Raw genomic sequence first — 16,447 nt, 5'->3', positions numbered from 1 at the left:
GTGAAGCCCTCCCTCCTGCACCATCTCCTTAGCCACATACTTAGCTGCATTATCTTCCTCTTTCTAGCCTCACTAGCATGTGGCATGGGTAGCAATCCTGAGATTGCAATCCTGGAGGTCCTGTCCTTCAACTTTGCACCTAACTCCCTAAACTCTCTTTGCTGGATGACCTCCTCCTTCCTATCCACGTCATTGGTCCCTACATGGACCATGACATCTGGCTGCTCACCCTCCCTCCTGAGAATACCAAGAACTCGATCCGAGATATCGCAGACCCTAACACCAGGGAGGCAACAGACAATCTGGGATTCTCGATCTCTCCCACAGAACCTCTTATCTGTCCCCCTAACTATTGAATCCCCTATCACTACTGCTGTCCTCTTTTCCCTCCTTCCTTTCTGAGCTGAGGGTCCAGTCTCGGTGCCAGAGACGCGACCACTACAACTTGTCCCTGGTAGGTCATCCCCACCAACGGTATTCAAAACGGTATACTTATTATTGATGGGAATGGCCACAGAGGTGCCCTTGCCACCACAAACTTTTCCCCTGCATGTTTCATTTCTCCTATCTAGCACCTCTTGCATTGTGGATCTACGCCAAGTGTAGCAGTTAGCACAACGCTTTACAACACCAGCGACAGGGGTTCGTTTCCTGCTGCTGTCTATAACGAGTTTATACAGTGCCAATAAAAAGTATTCACCACCCCCCCCCGGAAGTTTTCATGTTTTATTATTTTACAAAAATGAATCACAGTGGATTTAATTAGGCTTTTGTGACACTGATCAACAGAAGAAGACTCCTTTGTGAAAACAGATCTCTACAAAGTGATCTAAATTAATTACAAAGATAAAACACAAAATAATTGATTGCATAAGTATTCACCCCCTTTAATATGACATCCCAAATCATCACTGGTGCAGCTAGTTGGTTTTAGAAGTTACATTATTAGGTTAAATGGAGATCTGTTTTTGGAGAGTTGTGTGCAGTCAGGGTGTCAAGGTATTGAGTATAAGAGCTGGAATGTTATGATGAGGTTGTATAAGGCATTGGTGAGGCCGAATCTGGAGTATTGTGTTCAGTTTTGGTCACCAAATTACAGGAAGGATATTAATAAGGTTGAAAGAGTGCAGAGAAGGTTTACAAGGATGTTGCCGGGACTTGAGAAACTCAGTTACAGAGAAAGGTTGAATAGGTTAGGACTTTATTCCCTGGAGTGTAGAAGAATGAGGGGAGATTTGATAGAGGTATATAAAATTATGATGGGTATGGATAGAGTGAATGCAAGCAGGCTTTTTCCACTGAGGCAAGGGGAGAAAAAAACCAGAGGACATGGGTTAAGGGTGAGGGGGGAAAAGTTTAAAGGGAACATTAGGTGGGGCTTCTTCACACAGAGAGTGGTGGGAGTGTGGAATGAGCTGCCAGATGAGGTGGTAAATGCGGGTTCTTTTTTAACATTTAAGAATAAGTTGGACAGATACATGGATGGGAGGTGTATGGAGGGATATTGGTCCGTGTGCAGGTCAGTGGGACTAGGCAGAAAATGGTTCGGCACAGCCAAGAAGGGCCAAAAGGCCTGTTTCTGTGCTGTAGTTTCTATGGTTTCAATTGATTGTAGTAAATTGATTGATCTGGAAGGTCCAACTGCTGGTTTGTCAGGATCATGGCAAAAAGCACACCATGAAGACAAAAGAACACTTCAAGCAACTCTGTGTAAAGGTTATTGAAAAGCAGAAGTAAGGAGATGGATACAAGAAAATTTCCAAGTCACTGAATATTTTGGAGTACAGTTAAGTCGATCATCAAGGAATGGAAAGAATACGGCACAGCTATAATTCTGCCTAGAGCAGGCTGTCCTTAAAAACAGAGTGACCATGCAAGAAGGGGGCTAGTAAGGGAGGCCACCAAGAGACCTATGACAACTGTGGAAGAGTTACAAGCTTCCGTGGCTGAGATGGGAGAGACTGCATATACCACAACTGTTGCCAGGGTGTTTCACCAGTCATAGCTTTATGGGAGAATGGCAGAGATTTGCTGGAAGGCATGTGGGAGACTCTGAAGTCAGCTGGAAGAAGGTTCTGTGATCTGATGAAATCAAAATTGAGCTTTTTGGCCATCAGACTAAACGCTGTGTTTGGCGTAAACCTAACACCGCACATCATCAAAATCACACCATCCCTACCATGAAATATAGTGGTGGCTGCATCATGCTGTGGTGATGCTTCACTGCAATCAATTATTTTGTGTTTCATATTTGGAATAAATTGAGATCACTATGTAGAAATACGTTTTCACTTTGACACAAAAGTCTTTATCTGTAGATCAGTGCCAAAAATGTCAAACTAAATCCATTGTGATTGAATATTGTAAAAGAATAAAACATGAAAACTTGCGGGGGGGGGGGCAGGTAAATACTTTTTATAATACTGTACGTCCTCCTACATGATCATAAGGGTTTTCTCCAGGTGCTCTGGTTTCCTTCCACCTTCCAAAGACACACCAGTTAGTAAGTTAATTAGTGAATGGGTGTAATTGAGAGCCACGGGCTCGTTGGGCTGGAAGGGACTGTTACCGTGCTGATAAATCATTTCCAAGCATTTGCTGTTGGGTCATGAACTGATCAGGAAGCTGGATCAAAGCTTACAGTAAAGTTGGGGCATATAGTTATAGTGATAACTGGCTGTACCGATCAGCTGGTTATGTATGTCTGATTTTTGCTTTTGCTTTTACTTCTACCCATTTATCCTTGGACATAACAGTGGACACCTCAAAGCTGAAAGTTAATTTGTTGTAAATGTATGCATATATTACTATATGAACTTGTGGTTCATTTTCTTTCAGGGATATACAGGAAAAAATTCAATAGAATTTGCAAAAAACTATACATAAACAGACGACTGACGAACAGCCAAAGTGCAAAAGATGACAGACTGCAAATGATAAATAATACTGAAAGCATGAGTTGTAAAGAGTCTTTGGTTGTCTGTAGGTTGTGGAATCAGTTCAGAGTAGTGGTGAATGAAGTTACCCATGCCAGATCGGGAGCCTGATATTTATCACTTGTGATTTGATTTTGATGTCAGTGTCACAAATACGAGAAAACCTGCAGATGCTGAAAATCCAAAGCAACTCACACTAAATGCTGGAGGAACTCAGCAGGAAAAGAGTAAACAGTTGATGTTTCTGGCCAAGACCCTTCATCAGGACTGCTTGCTTCATTGATGTCAGTGTGTTGAGCTGGACAAGAATTACATTAGTCGAATGCGAGATGGAATTTTGTGTAGTGGTTGTAGTTTCTAGCCGTGCACCCATGCTGACTGGTGTTGTAACCTTCTCTCTTTTCCCTACTACAGGTAAAAAAAGGAAAAGAACTGGAACACAAAAATCTCGCAGTAAGACCGGAACTAAGATCAGTGAAAAGACCACGAGAAAACGCAGGAGAAAGGCGAGGAGAAAGAAAGGCACAAAGAAAGTGGTGAGAATAGCATTAATAAAGAGTTACCCTTGAGAAACTTGGGAGAGTGTGAACGTTGTGGGTTAATGGAATGTACAGGCAAGGATAGGTTGTAAATAGACAAACAGCCCAGCCAAGCAAGGTCTCTGAAGAGCAAAGCTTCCCTTTGCACAGAAGAGGTCTGGAGACAAGATAACCAATCCAAGGTGCGTGCACATCAACAATTGCTTTGTATAGATACTTTATTGATCCCAAAGGAAATTACAGTGTCACAGTAGCATTACAAATACACAGATATACAAATATTAGAGGAGAAGTGAGAAAGAGTAAAAAATAAGTTACCTCAAACAGTCTAACAGGAGGAGGTGATCACTTCCCCAACTATAGGTTGACTCATTATAGAGCCTAATGGCCGAAGGTAAGAATGACCTCATACAGCACTCTTTGGAGCAGAACAATTGTCTTAGTCCATTACTAAAAGTACTCCTCTGTTCAGACAAGGTGGCATGCAGAGGGTGAGGAACATTGTCCAGAATTGCCAGGATTTTCTATGGTGTCCTTTGTTCTATCACAGCCTCCAGTGTGTCCAGTTTGACTCCTATGACAGAGCCAGCCTTTCTAATCAGTTTATTGAGCCTGTTGGCATCACCTGTGTTGATGTCATTACCCCACACATACACCGCATAGAAGATTGTACTGGTGACAGCAGACTGTGAGAACATGAAGGAGGGGCCTGCATACTCCAAAGGACCTTGGTCTCCTCAGGAAGTAGAGGTGACTCTGGCCCTTCTTGTACACAGCCTCTGTGTTGGTGCTCCACTCAAGTCTGTTATCCAGGTGTACCCCAGGTACTTGTTGGTCCTCACCACTTCCACATCCTTACCATCAATAGTAACAGGGAGCAGTGCAGGCTTAGTCTTCCGAAAGTCCATCTCCATCTCCTTTGCCTTAGATGATCCAGCTTGCACCATTTGGCAAAGATTGGAGGTGTAGTAGACAGTGAGGAAGGTTTTCAGAGCCTGCAGAGGGACTTGGACCAGCTGGAAAATTGGCCTGAAAAATAGCAGATGGAGTTTAATACAGACAAGTGTGAGGTATTGCACGTTGGAAGGACAAACCAAGGCAGAACATACAGGGTTAATGGTAAGGCACTGAGGAGTGCAGTGGAACAGAGGGATCTGGGAATACAGATACAAAATTCCCTAAAAGTGGCGTCACAGGTAGATAGGGTCGTAAAGAGAGCTTTTGGTACATTGGCCTTTATTAATCAAAGTATTGAGAATAAGAGCTGGAATGTTATGATGAGGTTGTATAAGGCATTGGTGAGGTCGAATCTGCAGTATTGTGTTCAGTTTTGGTCACCAAATTACAGGAAGGATATAAATAAGGTTGAAAGAGTGCAGAGAAGGTCTACAAGGATGTTGCCGGGACTTGAGAAACTCAGTTACAGAGAAAGGTTGAATAGGTTAGGACTTAATTCCCTGGAGTGTAGAAGAATGAGGGGAGATTTGATAGAGGTATATAAAATTATGATGGGTATAGATAGAGTGAATGCAAGCTGGCTTTTTCCACTGAGGCAAGGGGAGAAGAAAAAGAGGACATGGGTTAAGGGTGAGTGGGGGGGAAAGTTTAAAGGGAACATTAGGAGGAGCTTCTTCATACCGAGAGTGGTGGGAGTATGGAATGAGCTGCCAGACGAGGTGGTAAATGTGGGTTCTTTTTTAACATTTAAGAATAAATTGGACGGATACATGGATGGGAGGTGTATAGAGGGATATGGTCCGTGTGCAGGTCAGTGGGTCTAGGCAGAAAATGGTTCGGCACAGCTAAGAAGGGCCAAAAGGCCTGTTTCTGTGCTGTAGTTTCTATGGTTTCTAAAGTCCTCCACCAGGGCCCTATATTCATCCTCCTTTCCTCCCTTTATACACCCAACTATTGCTGAGTCATTAGAGAATTTCTGCAGATGACATGACTCAGTTTTGTATGTAAAGCCCAAGGTATACAGGGTAAACAGGAAGGGAGCCAATATAGTTCCCTGTGGGGCCCCAGTGCTACTTGTAGCCATGTCTGACACACAGCTCTGAAGCCACACATACTGTGGTATCCAGTCCATTATCCAGGATACAATGATGTGTGAGATCAGGGCTGCAAACTTCAAAGTGTCATCGGTTGTCAGCTTGTAGTTTATATTGACTTTTGACACCTGCATTGTGAACGGTGATTGTTCTTGCAAGTAAGGAATTCAAATGTACACAGTTCACCAATAGTCAGTATCTGTAACCGCTCGTAAGTTCTGTATAAAAATGACATTTCTCTTCAGATTTCAGAACAGTGTGGTGATTGGAGCCATGCTGTTCTCCTTATGTAAATGAGTCATAAGAGTGTGTATGTTGTGGGTCTAGTCACTGTTTAATTTTTGGGGGTGAGAAGAGTGGCGTCAGTGCGGTGATGTATTCAGGTCAGAGTTACCCTTGGGGAAACGTGGGTAACGTTTCTATGTATTCACTTAGGTAAAGCCGGGCATCACCGTGCACTCACGCATTGCAAAGAGCCTTGGCCTGGGTAAACCTGTAAATGGGCTCTCATTTCCCTCTATGTACAAGCCACTGGAACCGTCCCTGAAAGTCATGCGGACGGACATTGGAGCGGCATCGTTCTCTGTGTATGGTGACCCAAATGACTTGGACCCCTTCGAAAGGTTAGTTTTTCTTTTGATTAGCCTTATAAAGATCAGCTTTATTTGTCACATGTACATCGAAGCATAGTGAAATCCATCATTTAAGTCGACGACCAACACAATACATAGAAATATAGAAACATAGAAAACCTACAGCACAATACAGGCCTTCGGCCCGCAAAGCTATGCCAAGCATGTCCTTACGAGAGAAATTACCTAGGGTTACCCATAGCCCTCTATTTTTCTAAACTCCATGTATCCATCCAGGAGTCTCTTAAAAGACCCTATTGTTTCCGCCTCCACTACTGCCGCCGGCAGCCCATTCCACGCACTCACCACTCTCTGTGTAAAAAACTTACTCCTGACATCTCCTCTGTACCTACTTCCAAGCACCTTAAAACTGTGCCCTCTCATGCTAGCCATTTCAGCCCTGGGAAAAAGCCTCTGACTATCCACACGATCAATGCCTCTCATCATCTTATACACCTCTATCAGGTCACCTCTCATCCTCCATCGCTCCAAGGAGAAAAGGCCGCGTTCACTCAACCTATTCTCATAAGGCATGCTCCCCAATCCAGGCAACATCCTTGTAGATCTTCTCTGCACCCTTTCTATGGTTTCCACATCCTTCCTGTAGTGAGGTGACCAGAAACGAGCACAGTACTCCAAGTGGGGTCTGACCAGGGTCCTATATAGCTGCAACATTACCTCTCTGCTCCTAAACTCAATCCCACGATTGATGAAGGCCAATGCACCGCATGCTTTCTTAACCACAGAGTCAATCTGTGTGCGATGATGTGTTGTGGATACCCTGCAAGTGTCACCATGCTTCCAGCACCAACACAGCTACCCACAGCTGACTAACCCTAACCCGTACATCTTTGGAAGTGGGAGGAATCTGGAGCACCCAAAAGGAAACCCAAGGTCATGGGGAGAATATACAAACTCCTTACAAACACTTTTAGTCTCTGAAAGGTATAGTGCCAAGTCTGGGCTAACACATTGGAGAAAATTCCCAAAGATATCATTCGGATGCTTGAAGTGTGTTACTGTAAATTGGAGCCACGGAGTCAGGGCACTCTTGCAGGCAGGTAGCTGAAGGAAGATGGCAGTCCCACACGTGAGATTGCACACATTCCAGCCAATGAGTGTTTCTTTGTGATTGTATTTAATTCTGTGTAAAAATGGCATTTCCCTGATCAGACTTCAGATCAGTGTGGCGACAGTCTTCCTTTTGTCTTGTTAAGTCTTGATCAAAGCTCCCCGCTTTCCTTAATCTACATTCTGGAAAGAAAGATTATTGATTTAGATAGACCTGTTAAAGCAGCGGTATTAATTCAGTTCAAGTTTACTGTTTTCTCACTGCGATCTGAGGCCCACCGGCTACCCTCACCTGGTTTACCCCACCTGTGAGAGCAGTGTACCGGAGTATAGCTGCTGTTATGTGCAATAGCTTGGAGCCACAGGTGAGAGCTGAGTGTCTGGTGGGGCCCAAAGGTAAGAATGGGCACAACAAGCCCCTTCACCAGAGGTGCTAGCCCTCCCTAGACACCCCATGCATAATGCCCTGAAATAAGCTAATGCATCTTCTTTATACATAGAATTATCAGTATTTTAGAATGCATGAAATTAACTGGTATGTAATGGTTGTTATCTTCCAGTGCTCCTGAACCTGACACTTCAAGTGTTGGATCCCTCCAGAGCAACAAGAGGAAGGTTCTTTCCCGCTCTGCCCTGCGATCTCATCGGCCAGTAGCCAGGCCCATCTCTGTAAAACTCTCCAGGTAAGCAATGCTGTTGGTTCATTGTTGCTGTGAGTGGAAACTCTAAAGTTCAAAGTAAATGTATTTTTAAACTACATATATGTTACCATATCCAGAGTTTCATTTTATTGTGGGTATCATTGTAAATACAAAGAAATGAAATAAAATGATAACATAAATATGGAGAGCATGAGGTGACGAGACCTTGAAAGTGAGCCCAGAGGTTGTGTGATCAGTTCTGTGTGGGGGAGAGAGAAGTTATCTCCTCTGGTTCAAGAGCCTGATGGTTGAGGGGTAATACTTGTTCCTCAATCAAGTGGTGTGAGTCCTGAGGCTCCTGTACCACCTTCATGATGGCAGCAGTGAGAAGAAAGCGTGGGGGTCCCTGATGATGGATGCTGCTTTCCTGCAACATCGCTCAGTAGAGATGCGCTCGATGGTAGGGAGACTTTACGCGTGATGAACTGGGCCACATTCACTACTTTTTGTCAGTTTGTGTGGCCAAATGCCTCCCAGGTGACGCTATCAAAGCAGTCTTGTAACATTGAGTCTGATTGGTTGGACCAGCCGTGGATGGTTTTCACTATGGCTGTTTCCTATTTCTGTTTCTGCTTGTAGGCGGGCAGGAGCAAGGTGGAGAAATGGTCAGACTTTCCAAATGGAGGGTGGAGAGGTTGGATAGACAGGGTCCAATTAGGAATAATCAACATGGATTTGTCCGTGGAAGGTCATCTTTGACAAATCTTATTGAATTTTTTGAAGAGGTTACTAGGAGTGTTGACGAGGGTAAAGTGGTGGATGTTGTCTCTATGGACTTCAGTAAGGCCTTTGACAAGGTCCCACATGGAAGGTTGGTTAGGAAGGTTCGATTGTTAGGTATGAATATTGAAGTAGTAAAATGGATTCAGCAGTGGCTGGATGGGAGACGCCAGAGAGTGGTGGTGGAGGAAAACTGTTTGTCAGATTGGAGGCCGGTGACTAGCGGTGTGCTTCAGGGATCTGTACTAGGACCAATGTTATTTGTCATATACATTATTGATCTGGATGATGGGGTGGTAACTTGGATGTGTAAGTATGCAGATGATACATAGGTGGAGTTGTGGATAACGAAGTAGGTTTTCAAAGCTTGCAGAGAGATTTAGGCCAGTTAGAAGAGTGGTCTGAAAGATGGCAGAATGAGTTCAATGCTGAAAAATATGAGGTGCTACGTTTTGGTAGGACTAATCAAAATAGGACATACATAGTAAATGGTAGGGCATTGAAGAATGCTGTAGAACAGAGGGATCTAGGAATAATGGTGCATAGTTCCCTGAAGGTAGAATCTCATGTGGATAGGGTGGTGAAGAAAGCTTTTGGTATGCTGGCCTTTATTAATCAGAGCATTGAGTATAGGAGTTGGGATGTAATGTTGAAATTGTACAAGGCATTGGTAAGGCCAAATTTGGAGTATTGTGTACAGTTCTGGTCACCGAATTATAGGAAAGATGTCAATAAAATTGAGAGAGTACAGTGGAGGTGTACTAAAATGTTGCCAGGGTTTCATCTCCTAAGTTACAGAGAAAGGTTGAACAAGTTGGGTCTTTATTCTCTGGAACGTAGAAGCTTGAGGGGGGACTTGATAGAGGTATTTAAAATTATGAGGGGGCTAGATAGCGTTGACTTGGATAGGCTTTTTCCATTGAGAGTGGGGGAGATTCAAACAAGAGGACATGAGTTGAGAGTTAAAGGGCAAAAGTTTAGGGGTAACATGAGGGGGAACTTGTTTACTCAGAGAGTGGTAGCTGTGTGGAACGAGCTTCCAGCAGAAGTGGTTGAGGCAGGTTCCATGTTGTCGCTTAAAGTTAAACTGGACAGCTATATGGACAGGAAGGGAATGGAGGGTTATGGGCTGAGTGCAGGTCAGTGGGACTAGGTGAGAGTAAGTGTTCGGCACGGACTGGAAGAGCTGAGATGGCCTGTTTCCGTGCTGTAATGGTTATATGGTTAAGTGCTTTGTAGGCATTGCGGAAGGGAGAGTAGCAGTGGTCGAGTATGTTTCCTCCTTGTGTGCTCACCTCGATGTGTTGGCAGAACTTTGCATAAGCTGTGCTCAGGGACGGTTGGTTAAAGTCTCCAGTGATGATGAAAGCAGCTTCTGGGTGTGTAGTTTCATGGATATTGGTGGTTTCGCAAAGTTCATTGAGGGCCAGGTTGGTATAGGCCTGTGGTGGGATGTACACAGCTGTAATAATAACAGAAATGAATTCACTAGGCAGCCAGAAAGGTTGACACAGCAGCATAAGGTATCCCAGATCTGGGGAGCAAAGGGATTTGAGGCTGTGTGCGCTACCTGGGTTGCACCAAGCATTGTTCACCATGAAACATACTCTCCCACCTTTACTTTTCTCAGAGAGATCTTTAGATCTGTCAGTGTCAATGCAAATACTTGTACATTTGGTCCCTTAGAATACCTTCCAATAACTTCCCACAACTGATGTCAGTCTCAACAGTTCATAATTTCCTGGTTTCGTTTTTGAGGCCCCCGTCCGTTAAAGTTGACCATGAATATAGCTGTCTAGATACGCAAACCTGGACAATACGATATGAGAGCAAGCTGTTGCCCATGTAGCTGTTTGCAGATACAATAGAGTCTTTTAGGAGCCTGTGAGATAGGTACATGGAGCTTAGAAAAACAGAGGGCTATGCGGTAGGGAAATTCTAGGCAGTTTCTAGAGTAGGTTACATGGTCGGCACAACATTGTGGGCCGAAGGGCTTGTAATGTGCTGTAGATTTCTGTGTTCTATATAGCAAGCTCCCCCCTCCATACAACTGATGAACCCAAAGGAACGGCAGAGACCGATGCAGTTTGATACCAGCAGCGTCGTGGGAATTGCCAGTCAGTATTGAACTCAATGTAGGACTGCCTTAGGGACTCCAGCTCTGGATTTTTCCCTCGGGGTTTACTCCTGAAGCCTGCCCCATGAGTGGATATAGCAGCAAGGCTGTAGAGGTTTGAGATCAGTTTTCTAGATGAGCTACCAACCACGGCTGACGAACCCCATCTGCCCGAAGCCACTGGTTTTAAGGTACCAGTAACCTGCCTTTTCCCTTTCTGTCAGTAAAAGCGGTTCCGCTGGGCTTATTAGCTAAGCTACACGAAAACGCCAGGAACTGGACTTGGTTGTCAGAGGCTATTTGAGGCGCATGCCATTGTGATCATTTAATAGGTAGTGGGAGCTTGTTTCCATTACCACCCCTGACTATAACAACCTTAACGAACCTTTATGAGGCTTGAAGAGGCTTTATGTTTAGAACCTCTTTTAAACAGTTGAAAAACATTGGCTATCCTCCAATCCTCTGGTACCTCTCCTATTGCGAAGGATGATTTAAATATTTCTGCTGGGGCCCTGGCAATTTCTGCACTTGCCTCCTGTAGGACCCAAGGGAACACCTTGTCAGGCCCTGGGGATTTATCCACCCTGATTTGCTTCAGGATGGCAAATACCTCCTCCTCTGTAATCTGATGAGGGCCCATAAAGTTGATACCACTTTGTCTCACTTTTATAGACGCTGTGTCTATCTCCTGAGTAAATACAGACGTAAACAATTTGTTTAAGATCTCCACCGTCTGTTTTGGCTCCACACCTGCATTACCATTCTGATATTCCAGAGAACCAATTTTGTCCTTTGCAATCCTTTTGCTGTTAACATATCTGTAGAAACACCTTGTCTGCCAGATCAGCTTCATGTCATGTTTTAGCCTTCCTGATTTCTTTCTTTAGTGTTCTCTTGCATTTCTTATATTCCATAAGTACCTAATTTGTTCCTGCTTGCCTATAACCTGCTATGTACTTCCTTTTTTCTCTTAACCAGGGCCTCAATATTTCTTGAAAACCGAGGTTCCCTACACTTGTTATCTTTGCTCTTTATTCTGACAGGCACATGCAATAGATTTCAAAAGGTACACAATAAATGTATACAATATACATCCTGAAATTCTTTTTCTTCGCAGACATCCACGAAAACAGAGGAGTGCCCCAAAGAATGAATGACGGTTAAACGTCATTTCCCCCCCCCAGCTTCCCCCTTCCCAGCAGCAAGGCAACAAATTCCCCCCCCACCAGCAAAAAGCATCAGCCCCCTCCACCGAGCCCAGCGTGCAGCAAGCATCGATAAAGACACAGACTTGCAGTACCCCAAAGACTACTCATTCACCCAGTAATTTGACATACGCTCTCGCTTGCTCTCTCACTCTCTCTCATATAATGGAAAAAGAGATGACCCCATGTCACAGCAAGAGGGAAGACATAACAAACAACTTGCTGCTTTATGATGTTAAAAGTCTGTTGCGTCGCTTTTTCCGAGCTCTGCACCCAGAGAGTCGGCCCCAGAAAGGCGCAGCTCTTTGGACACACAACTCACAGCAGCTAACCTGCTGCTCCCGTCGTTCCATGTACTGCCACGGCGCTTCAGTCAGGGGCACCGGCTAGAATGAGCACATCTCCAGAGCCACCAGAATCCAGCACCCTGAAAACATGTTCGTCTTCCAGTCCGTGCCTTGGGATATTAAAAAGCGGCTGGTCATGAGGCCTGAAAGTGGATCCCATTCCTACAAAGAACCAAAGTCAGAATGTAACTCCAGATCAGGGTCTTCAAAAGAACCTTGAAAAGGAAAAGAAAAGAGATATCAAAGATAGAAATAGAGCTGTTTCTGAAGAATCAAGCAAGAGTCGCCAATTAGCTCCACCCCTCCAGAGTGTTGTATTTTTAAAATATCATTTTTGAAGCCCACTTACCAAGTAAACCTTTACCAGAAAACAACCTGTTCCAAACTATACTTGCTAGATCATTTCTGATACCCTAAAAATTGACCTTTCTCCAATTTAGAACCTCAACCTGTGGACCAGACTTATTTTTTTGCATATTTACTTTGAAGCTAATGGCATTGTGGTCACTGGTGGCAAAGCGTCCCCCTGCACAAACTTCTGTCACCTGCCCTGTCTCATTCCTCATAGCAGATCCAGTATCACATGCTCGCTCATTAGGAGCGTTTGCAAATTCTATCTCATCTCGTCCCTTTACAGTATGGGATTCCCAGTCAGTATGTGGAAAGTTAAAATATCCCACTTTAACATACTTGCATGTCTTGCAACAGTCTGCGAACTCTCTACAAATTTGTTGTTCTAAATCCCTAGGACTGTTGGGTGGTCTGTAATGTAGCCCATTAACGTGGTCATATCATTCTTATTTCTCAGTTCCACCCAAAATGCCTCACTAGTCGTGTTCTCCAGTCTGTCCTGATGGAGCACTGCCGTGACATTTTCCCTGACTAGTAACACTACCCCTTCTCCTCTAATCCCTCCTGCTCTGTTACGTCTAAAACTATGGGACCCTGGCCAGTCCTGCCCCTGCTGCAGCCAACTCTCACTAATGATACATTCCCATAATTCCAGGTGTTGATCCGTGCCCTGAGGTTATCCATCCGCCTTTCTACGATACTCCTTGCACTGAAATATAGACAGGTCAGGACACCAGTCACACCATGCTTTTGATTCCTGACTTTGTCTGTGGTCTTACCAACATCTGTCTTCTCAACCTCTCCTCTAACTGTGTTTCCCATTCCCCTACAACTCTAGTTGTAACCCCACTGTGCAGTTTAGCAAACCTTCCCATTAGGAAATTAGTTCCCCCTCTAGTTCAGATGCAAACTGTATCTTCTGTACAGGTCCCACCTTCCCTGGAATAGATCCCAATAATCCAAAAATCTTGTACTCTCCCTCCTACACCAAATCTTTAGCCACGTGTTAAACTGTGTAATCTTCCTCGTTCTGCCTTCACTAACATGTGACATGCATAGCAATCCTGCAATCACAACCTTGGAGGTCCTGCCCTTTAACTTAGTAGTGCTAGAAAGTTTGTGAATGCTGTGTAATTTTCTCTATTTCTGCATAAATATGACCTAAAATGTGATCAGATCTTCACGTAAGTCCTAAAACTAGATAAAGAGAACCCAATTAAATAAAACACATTATACTTGTTCATTTATTTGTTGAGAAAAATAATCCACTATTACATGTATTTGTTGGAAATAGTATGTGAACCTCTGGAGTAATGCCTTCTACACAATCAATGAGATGAGATTGGAGGTTAGAGTTGTAGAGGTGTCCTGCCCTCAAAGAAAGTCAGGTTACTGACAGAGTCTGCACTTCTCAAGAAAGATCTGTTTAATATGCACCGTTGCCTCAATCAAAACAACTTTCAGAGGCCCTCAGAAGAGTTGGGGAGATGCATGAAGCTGGGAAAGGCTACAAAAGCATTGCTAAAGGCCTGAGTGTTCATCAGTCCACTGTAAGAGAAATTGTCTACAAATGGAGGAAACTCAGTACTGTTGCTACTCTCCCTAGGAGTGGGCAGCCTCCAAAGATCAACCAAGAGCACAACATGCAATGATGAAGGAGGTGAAAAAGAACCCAAGAGGTTTGCGAAGGCTATTGGGGGGAGTTTAAACTAGGATTGGTGGGGGGCAGGAACCAAACTGAAGAGATGGAAGAAGAGGAGGTTGGCTCACAAATAGAGAAAGCTTGGAGACAGTGCGAGAGGGAGGATAGGCAGGTGATAGAGAAGGGACACGCTCAGACCGATGGTTTGAGATGTGCTATTTTAATGCATGGAGTATTATGAGCAAAGGAAAAGAATGGAGGGTTATGGGGTGAGTGCAGGTCGGTGGGACTATGTGAGAGTAAGGGTTTGGCACGGACTAGAAGGGCCAAGATGGCCTGTTTCCATGCTGTAATTGTTATATGCTTATATGGATGAGCTTATAGCGTGGATCAGTACTTGGAGCTATGATGTGGTGGCCATTGCAGAGACTTGGATGGCTCAGGGACAGGAATGGTTACTTCAAGTGCCAGGCTTTAGATGTTTCAAAAAGGACAGGGAGGGAGGCAAAAGAGGTGGGGGCGTGGCACTGTTGATCAGAGATGGTGTCACAGCTGCAGAAAAGGAGGAACTCATGGATGGATTGTCTACGGAGTCTCTGTGTGTGGAAGTTAGGAACAGAAAGGGGTCAATAACTCTGCTGGGTGTTTTTTATAGACCACCCAATAGTAACAGGGACATCGAGGAGCAAATAGGGAGACAGATTCTGGAAAGGTGTAATAATAACAGGGTTGTTGTGGTGGGAGATTTTAATTTCCCAAATATCAATTGGCATGTCCCTAGAGCGAGGGGTTTAGATGGTGTGGAGTTTGTTAGGTGTGTTCAGGAAGGTTTCTTGACACAATGTGTAGATAAGCCTACAAGAGGAGAGGCTGTACTTGATCTGGTATTGGGAAATGAACCTGGTCAGGTGTCAGATCTCTTAGTGGGAGAGCATTTTGGAGATAGTAATACAATTCTATCTCCTTTACCATAGCATTGGAGAGGGATAGGAACAGACAAGTTAGGAAAGTGTTTAATTGGAGTTAGGGGAGATATGAGGCTATCAAGCTGGAACTGAGAAGCATAAATTGGGAACAGATGTTCTCAGGGAAATATACGAAAGAAATGTGGCAAATGTTCAGGGGACATTTGTGCAGAGTTCTGCATAGGTACTTTCCAATGGGGCAGGGAAAGGATGGTAGGGTACAGGAACCGTGGTGTACAAAGGCTGGTGTAAATCCAGTCAAGAAGAAAAGAGCTTACGAAAGGTAATGATAGAGATCTAGAAGATTATAAGGCAAGCAGGAAGGAGCTTAAGAAAGAAATTAGGAGAGCCAGCAGGGGCCATGAGAAGGCCTTGGTGGACAGGATTAAGGAAAACCCCAAGGCATTTTACAAGCATGTGAAGAGCAAGAGGATAAGATGTGAGAGAATAGGACCAATCAAGTGCGACAGTGGAAAAGTGTGAATGGAACTGAAGGAAATAGCAGAGGTACTTAATGAGTACTTTGCTTCAGTATTCACTACGGAAAAGGATCTTGGCTATGTAGTGATGACTTACAGTGGGCTGAAAAGCTTGAGCATGTAGATATTAAGAAAGAGTATGTGCTGGAGCTTTCGGAAAGCATGAAGTTGGATAAGTTACCAGGACCGGATGAGATGTACCCCAGGCTACTGTGGGAGACGAGGAAGGAGATTGAGGGGATGCAATATTGGATCTCCTGTTAGGTAACGAATTAGGGCAAGTGACAGAAGTCTGTGTAGGGGAGTACTTTGGTTCCAGTGATCATAACACCATTAGTTTCAATTTGATCATGGACAAGGATAGATCTGGTCCTAGGGTTGAGGTTCTGAACTGGAAGAAGGCCAAATTTGAAGAAATGAGAAAGGATCTAAAAAGTGTGGATTGGGACAGGTTGTTCTCTGGCAAAGATGTGATTGGTAGGTGGGAAGCCTTCAAAGGGGAAATTTTGAGAGTGCAGAGTTTGTATGTTCCTGTCAGGATCAAAGGCAAATTGAATAGGAATAAGGAACCTTGGTTCTCAAGGGATATTGCAACTCTGATAAAGAAGAAGAGGGAGTTGTATGAAATGTATAGGAAACAGGGGGTAAATCAGGTGCTTGAGGAGTATAAGAAGTGCAAGAAAATACTTAAG

General features: G+C 44.1%; 1 protein-coding gene across 4 annotated transcripts in view; it reads left to right on the top strand.

Annotated features, from left to right (window-relative positions):
* phrf1 (PHD and ring finger domains 1) overlaps positions 1-16,447 on the top strand; it is a 225,178-nt gene that overhangs the window by 145,156 nt on the left and 63,575 nt on the right. For 3 of the 4 annotated variants that reach the window (XM_063061552.1, XM_063061551.1, XM_063061549.1), the window contains 3 exons: positions 3,351-3,472; positions 5,962-6,149; positions 7,790-7,912. In XM_063061552.1, the coding sequence (XP_062917622.1) occupies positions 3,351-3,472; positions 5,962-6,149; positions 7,790-7,912 (433 nt within the window). The remainder of the gene's footprint in view (positions 1-3,350; positions 3,473-5,961; positions 6,150-7,789; positions 7,913-16,447) is intronic. The other variant, XM_063061550.1, reaches the window with a different exon arrangement.

The sequence above is a fragment of the Mobula hypostoma genome, chromosome 11 (assembly GCF_963921235.1).
Source record: "Mobula hypostoma chromosome 11, sMobHyp1.1, whole genome shotgun sequence".
Lineage (NCBI taxonomy): Eukaryota > Metazoa > Chordata > Chondrichthyes > Myliobatiformes > Myliobatidae > Mobula > Mobula hypostoma.
Note: the sequence above shows the minus strand (reverse complement) of the source record. Positions and strands in the feature narration are given on the sequence as shown.